A 6,225-nucleotide genomic window follows, 5' to 3' on the forward strand; every position below is an offset into this window, starting at 1 on the left:
CATCTGGCGAGCGTGGAGCTCGTTAAAAGCCACCTGACCAATCATTCTGAGCCCGCCCGGTGCTAAAATAATCTGGATTGGCCTATTCTTCCTGTCTAGCCTTCCATCTGTTGCACAAACTTATCTCTGTAAACACAAAACAACATGTTGGTCCCATGAATGTCCACATCGTATGTGGTTGTTGGGTGGGGAGTTGGCCTTCTGTTAATGTGAGTTCTGAGGAAGAGGTCAGATTTTTCTCTGGTTGTGTATTCTTTTTCAAATTCTTATTTCTAGCTCGGATTCGAAGTTGGGTTCTTCCATTCTTATCCTTTACTCTTTTTTATGAATTTTTTTTTTGTTATATTTAGACTAATTTTTAATACTCCATCTTCTCTTCTCTTAAAATCAGTGTATCTTCTCTGGTCACCGGTCTCTTCCAGACAGCCTCCTCGATAATCGATCCTCCACGACGAGCGCCTTCCAGATGAAATTAGTTTTCATTCCAGACCCGGCCCGACATCGTTTCCGGGTTGCTGCCGGAGACCCGCGGAGTCTGGCGACCCGAAATTAGAGAAATTACCAAACGGCCTCATTTCCGAGGACTCGCCGCGCCCGTCTGCTTGACGCCGGGACGACCCGGCCGCCCTCCCCGACAGGCGCAAAAGGACACGAGGAGCCCGCTCATACATCCCGGCTGTACTACCCCAGGGCTTACGGCGCTGCGCCGCACCAGTGCGACTCGCAGTTTTAATTATTATTCTAGTTTAGTTTTTCTTTAATTGTTTTTTCCGTTACAATTGGAGTATGACAAGGCTGATGGCTCTGCCTCCCTGACCTGCACGTCGCTGTACTCGAGGTGGTCTGTTAAATAACATATGAAGGAATGAGCAGATTTTTTCTCCGGTTGTGTTATCAAATTCTAGCGCACTGAGTTGGTTATCTCCTAACCTACCCCCACCTTTTAAATGTGCTATGGACAGAGTTGCAAGTGGCTTCAGGGAGCTGAATTAGAGCCTCTCTAATATGCGGTGCTTTCACGCTCTGCACTCTGTTGTTCTGTTTGTCCATAGCTATGATGGCTTGTCCTCTTTCTCACCTCTGTCTGTACCCTAACATAGGGCAGCGTGTCTTGCTGTCAAAACTTGGTGTGTGCATTTGACTAACATATAACGTATCATTTGTTGTTGTAGTGATCTCACTTTCTGTGATTGAGGCCGTTATCGTGATATATACTGATATTTCTGAGGAGGAGGCTGCGCATCGCTATTGCATTAATGAAGGAGGGAAGCAAGTACGTAATGAACAAAAACCTCTGTGTGTCCTTCAACATAAAAAAAGTGCTTTGGACAGTTTTTTTCACACAATTAAAAAATGTTTTGATCTTTCTTACAACTAGGGCCATCCACCTACGTCATGTCCACTCTCTTTTACCCCATCATCACCTTTCTCCTCCTGGCCATCTGCATCACGCTACTGGGCCGTCACAGCAGTGTATCCTTCTAAACTGTTTGGTGATTTGATGAACTGTTTCCCCCAGAGACTTCTGTGTGTGCAGTCTGCATTAATAATAATGTATAAAAACATGTCACGAAACAGAAAAAAAAAAAGAAAAAAGTGTGCTTTTTTCCCCTTGTGCTTTATGTTTTTAAAAGCAAGAGCAATATGGAAACATCTTGTGTCATTAGACATAGATCTTACATTGTAAAGTCTGGATGCACAAGATGGATTATTGTATGTCAAATGTATAGAAAGTACTAAGAAATATTCCATCTGTGTTGCCCTTAACTAGTTTTCCCTCAGCTTCTTAGCATCATCTGGTAATGCAGTCTACAAGGTCACACCTGCTGACGATAAATGCATGTATGCCAACCTCACATGCAGCCCAAACGTTAGTCCCTCACTCTCTAACGTCCATTTACTGGAAAATCACTGGTGTAACTGTTATTTTTGTTAATGTGTAATATCTCTGCCACTTCTATCTCCGTCAAATATGTCTGGTTCAGACTGTAATCAATCAGAGCAAATGTAATAGCTTCTTATAATTGCCTTCAAGTGAAATCTGATAGCTGGCAGTGAGCTTGAAGAATCAATCTCTGAGGCTCTAATGTAAATAGAGTTAGTCAGTGACGGCTTTGAACAATTTAATTTGACACATGTTATTCATCATCCTGCCTGCTTGGTGTGTGTGGGATATTGTGAGAGTCAACAAAGATGTATGGTTGATGTGGTCACACAAGCTTTAATAAAGGCAGGATTACCTCAAAGAGATACATTCACAGATTATTCAGTAGCATGCAAAACAGAGGAGATACAAAAGTGTATTTGAGTAGTTTGCCTTTTTATGAATTGGATGCAACTGAAACAATAAGGCAAATCACATTATTAAGTTCAAATTGTGTTGCATCTTTTCAGACCTTCAGTGAGACCAATATTACCAAAGTGTGCCCCGGAGCCCAATGCATGTTTGCCTTCTACGGTGGGGAGACCGTGTACCACCGCTACATCCTGGTGCTCCACCTGTGTAACCTGTTCATGTTCCTCTGGCTGGTCAACTTCACCATCGCTCTGGGACAGTGCACCCTGGCCGGGGCCTTCGCGTCCTACTACTGGGCCCTGAAGAAGCCCGACGACATCCCAGTGAGCCCCCTCTACTCCTCCTTCAGCCGAGCCATACGGTACGGAGCTGTTACAGGTCACCTTTGTACATGTCAATTGTCCACTGCTGTAAAAATATTTCTTTACCCCAAACATTTGAATTAGTAACATTTGGGATTCACCTGCTTTAGTTAATAAAACAAAATCAGTCATGTCATTTAAAAAATGAAAATATTCGTTGTGGCCAAACGGCTGTACTACACTTCCGTATCAGTCGCTGGGCCCGGAAATACTTTTTCCCATTGACTAACATTGGGAAAGAGGCGTCTGTAAATCGTTGGATAATTTTTTTTAAACTAAATAAACTATCCAGTATGAACATTTGTATAGCCCTTATTAAAAACATTCGGTCCTCAAGTTGTAAAATGTGCTAATAACGTTATTCTGAGAGTTCTTTTCCTCGGCATTATGAACGCGGATCTAACCCACGGGATCTCCCGGCACGTTCATGTGACGTGTTCAGTACTACATGAGTTTTACCTTTACCCATGGATGCACAATAAGAACGGATTATATGATTATATGAATACTTTCGTGACGTTTCGCTCTCTCAAAAGTTGGGCCATTTTGTCTTCATGCGCCAATGAGCAACTCTCATAGGGATGAACGAGGCCCCGCCTCCCACGCTGTATCCAGTTCTTATTATACATCCATGATTGAAACTACTAAGATTTGAATGGAAATGTCTTTTATACTATTCGGTTTTCTGGTGTCTTAGCTATCACACAGGTTCTCTTGCCTTCGGTTCTCTGATCCTCGCTGTGGTGCAGACGATCCGGATGGTTCTCGAGTATGTGAATACCAAACTGAAAGGTAAGCTGTCTAACTTAAACATACTAACCTTTCTAAAATAATCAAATGTCCATTTCAAATGGGGTGTTGATGATCAATAATGTTTTCCCAGGTTCTGAAAACGCATGTGCTCGATTCCTGCTTTGCTGTCTCCAATGCTGCTTCTGGTGCCTGGAGAACTTCATCAGGTTCATGAACAGAAATGCATACATCATGGTGAGTTAAGAAACACCTGCTTCGGACCGATTTACTGCAAGATTCCATTTAATTTTACACTTGAATAACCTGTAACCTGGCTCAATGTGTTATTACTTCACTTTTGTCTCATCAACAGATAGCAATATATGGAAAGAACTTCTGCACCTCTTCCAAGGATGCTTTCTTCCTTTTGATGAGGAACATTATTCGGTAAGGCCTTTCTTATAGTTCTGTGTAAGATCTATTGTACTGATGAACTGCTGTTGAGACAATCTCCGTTAACATGTCAGACCAAGGAAAAGAAAATATATTTAGATTATAAAACAACAAAAATGGTGTGTATTCACTGTATGTAAGTTAGTGAAACAATCAAGTAATCCGTGTTTCAAGCAGCTGCACATTATTCCTAATTACCCTACTTATCATGTTGTTATTTTGGGTGCACTCTACGTGTCTTTGCATGACATTAACTTGTCTTTTTCTTTGTGTCTGTGTCTCTCCACCACTTTGTTCTCTCTGTGTCCTCTGCAGGGTGGCTGTCCTGGACAAGGTGACAGACTTTCTGCTTTTCTTGGGAAAACTGCTTATTTCAGGAAGTGTTGGTGAGTTGCATGTCACCTGCAGTTTGTGAAGTGACAGACAGTGAGATATTGATAGTTACGTCTGTAACTATGGTTCTATGAGTCCTGGATGACCGCAAGCAGTGTTTTTGCCAGACCAGGGCTGAGAGGGCGTCCACCCCGAGAGCGGGAGGGGGGGTTGCTTGAATTTTGACTTGAGCCGTCCCTTATAGATACTGTCTTTTTACGTTAGTGAGCCGGATCATTTGGCTCGGCTCTCTTAAAGCGCCGGCTGCTTCGGCTCCCAAACGGCTCTTCAGTTTACCACAGTTTACCACAGTTTACCACGGAGCCTCAGCTTCGAGGCTCCGGTGCTCGCAGCTCACGCGCGTGCTCAACTAGCACGGCTCATCGCGTCCAAATCGCGCACGTTCTGTGTTGTCCCGTAGCAGGCACCGCCGATGTCGGGGAAACGATCTTCAATACTCCGAAAATAATCCCACCAGACTCCTTTGCCCCTCCAACAGAGGGATGTCCTTGTCCCGTTTCCTTTTGTTATTTCAAGCGATAAAAACTCTCGATCTTCTCTCAAATTATTAATATTAGGGCAGCCCGAGATGTTGAGATGCTCCTTGTAGAGTGGCATCTCAGCCCTGATGGCAGGGGGCGGCCACTGGCCCCATAGGCATGTGAGATGGCATCGACAACCCAGTGGGACAGCCGCTGTTTAAAGAGAGCACGACCCTTCCTAGTGCCGCCATGGCAAACGAAGAGCTGCTCTGACCGCCGTATACAGGCCGTAGCAGGACCTTCACGCCCTGCGCCTGCAGGGGTGCGAGAGCTGCCGCCATGGCCCTGGTGAATACCCTTGGAGAGAGGGAGAGACCAAAGGGAAGCACCCGGAACTGATAGTGTCGGCCTTGAAAGGCAAACCTCAAGAACTTCTGGTGGTGGGATGCATTTGGCACGTGGAAGTAGGCGTCCCTCAAGTCCACAGTTGCGAACCACTCCCCCTGTGCGACAACACGAAGGGTGTCTGCTGTGGTTAGCATATGGAAGGGCAGTACCTTCAGGAATCTGTTGATTCCTCTGAGCTCCAAGACTGGACGGAATCCACCGACTTTCTTGCTCACAAGAAAGTACGCCGACTAGAACCCCCCGGACTGAAGCAGAGGGTCTACTGGCTTGATTGCGCCCTTGGCCAAGAGGACGGACAACTCTTGGGCCAGAGCTAAGGCTTTCGCCGGATCGCTGGCAACTGTCATTTTGACCCGGCCGAAGGCTAGGGCCCGGAACTGCAGTTCGTGCCCCTGGGTTAAGGTGGAAACCACCTGAGAGTCGGAAGTACAGACAGCCCAGTAACTGGGCTGCTGCTGGGAAAGCAGCCGACGACTGGCCCCGAGACGTCGGGGCCTAGCCCCCTGGCCTCCGGAGCCCCCTGGTAAGGTAAGGCTCTGAGGCTAGAGGCTGCCTAGAAGGCGGGGACCTCTGCAGACCACCACTGTAAGCTGGTGGCTGAGTGTGGCTGCTAGAGGGGCCCCTGGGCCTGCTGGGAGTGGGGAAAGACCTATCAAGACCAGAGAGCTGCTGCCTGGTCCGCCTAGCTTGGGCAACACGCTCCAGTGCCTCCAGTGCAGCTGCCCCAAACAGCTCCCCTGGCTCGACTGGCACACTACGGAGCAGGCCAAACCTGGCGACGAGTCTGCACCTATAAGGACATAACTCGTCCCAATTCCCTAGACATTAGGGCAAAGGCTTGCAGTGATGCATTACTGAGGCCCAGCAAAGAAGGCTCAGCCAGAGCATGCGGCTGAGAGGTAGAGACAGCCAGCATCAGATGGGAGAGGGAATTCCCGTTACGACCCATGCGTGCCGCTGTGTCGTAGGCCTTACAGAGCAGCTCGTCTGTGACCCTGCACTGAGCACCCTGACCCAAGGAACGGTAGGTAGACTCGACGGTGAGCGGAGGTCCAGACCGAGGATAAGCGCGGACTACTCGCGAGGGTTACCGGACTACGGTCCACGGATGTTTCGGACG

At 47.0% G+C, this 6,225-nt stretch overlaps 1 protein-coding gene across 1 annotated transcript in view; it reads left to right on the forward strand.

The window, feature by feature from the left end:
• slc44a5b (solute carrier family 44 member 5b) overlaps positions 1-6,225 on the forward strand; it is a 38,739-nt gene that overhangs the window by 21,631 nt on the left and 10,883 nt on the right. Inside the window, 10 exon segments of the mRNA XM_010795439.1 lie at positions 1,154-1,210; positions 1,212-1,296; positions 1,379-1,452; positions 1,454-1,473; positions 1,783-1,870; positions 2,395-2,657; positions 3,356-3,450; positions 3,542-3,645; positions 3,764-3,837; positions 4,159-4,229. Of these exon segments, the coding sequence (XP_010793741.1) occupies positions 1,154-1,210; positions 1,212-1,296; positions 1,379-1,452; positions 1,454-1,473; positions 1,783-1,870; positions 2,395-2,657; positions 3,356-3,450; positions 3,542-3,645; positions 3,764-3,837; positions 4,159-4,229 (931 nt within the window).

Source organism: Notothenia coriiceps, unplaced genomic scaffold, assembly GCF_000735185.1.
Source record: "Notothenia coriiceps isolate Sejong01 unplaced genomic scaffold, NC01 NC01_scaffold00037246, whole genome shotgun sequence".
In the NCBI taxonomy this organism is placed as follows: domain Eukaryota; kingdom Metazoa; phylum Chordata; class Actinopteri; order Perciformes; family Nototheniidae; genus Notothenia; species Notothenia coriiceps.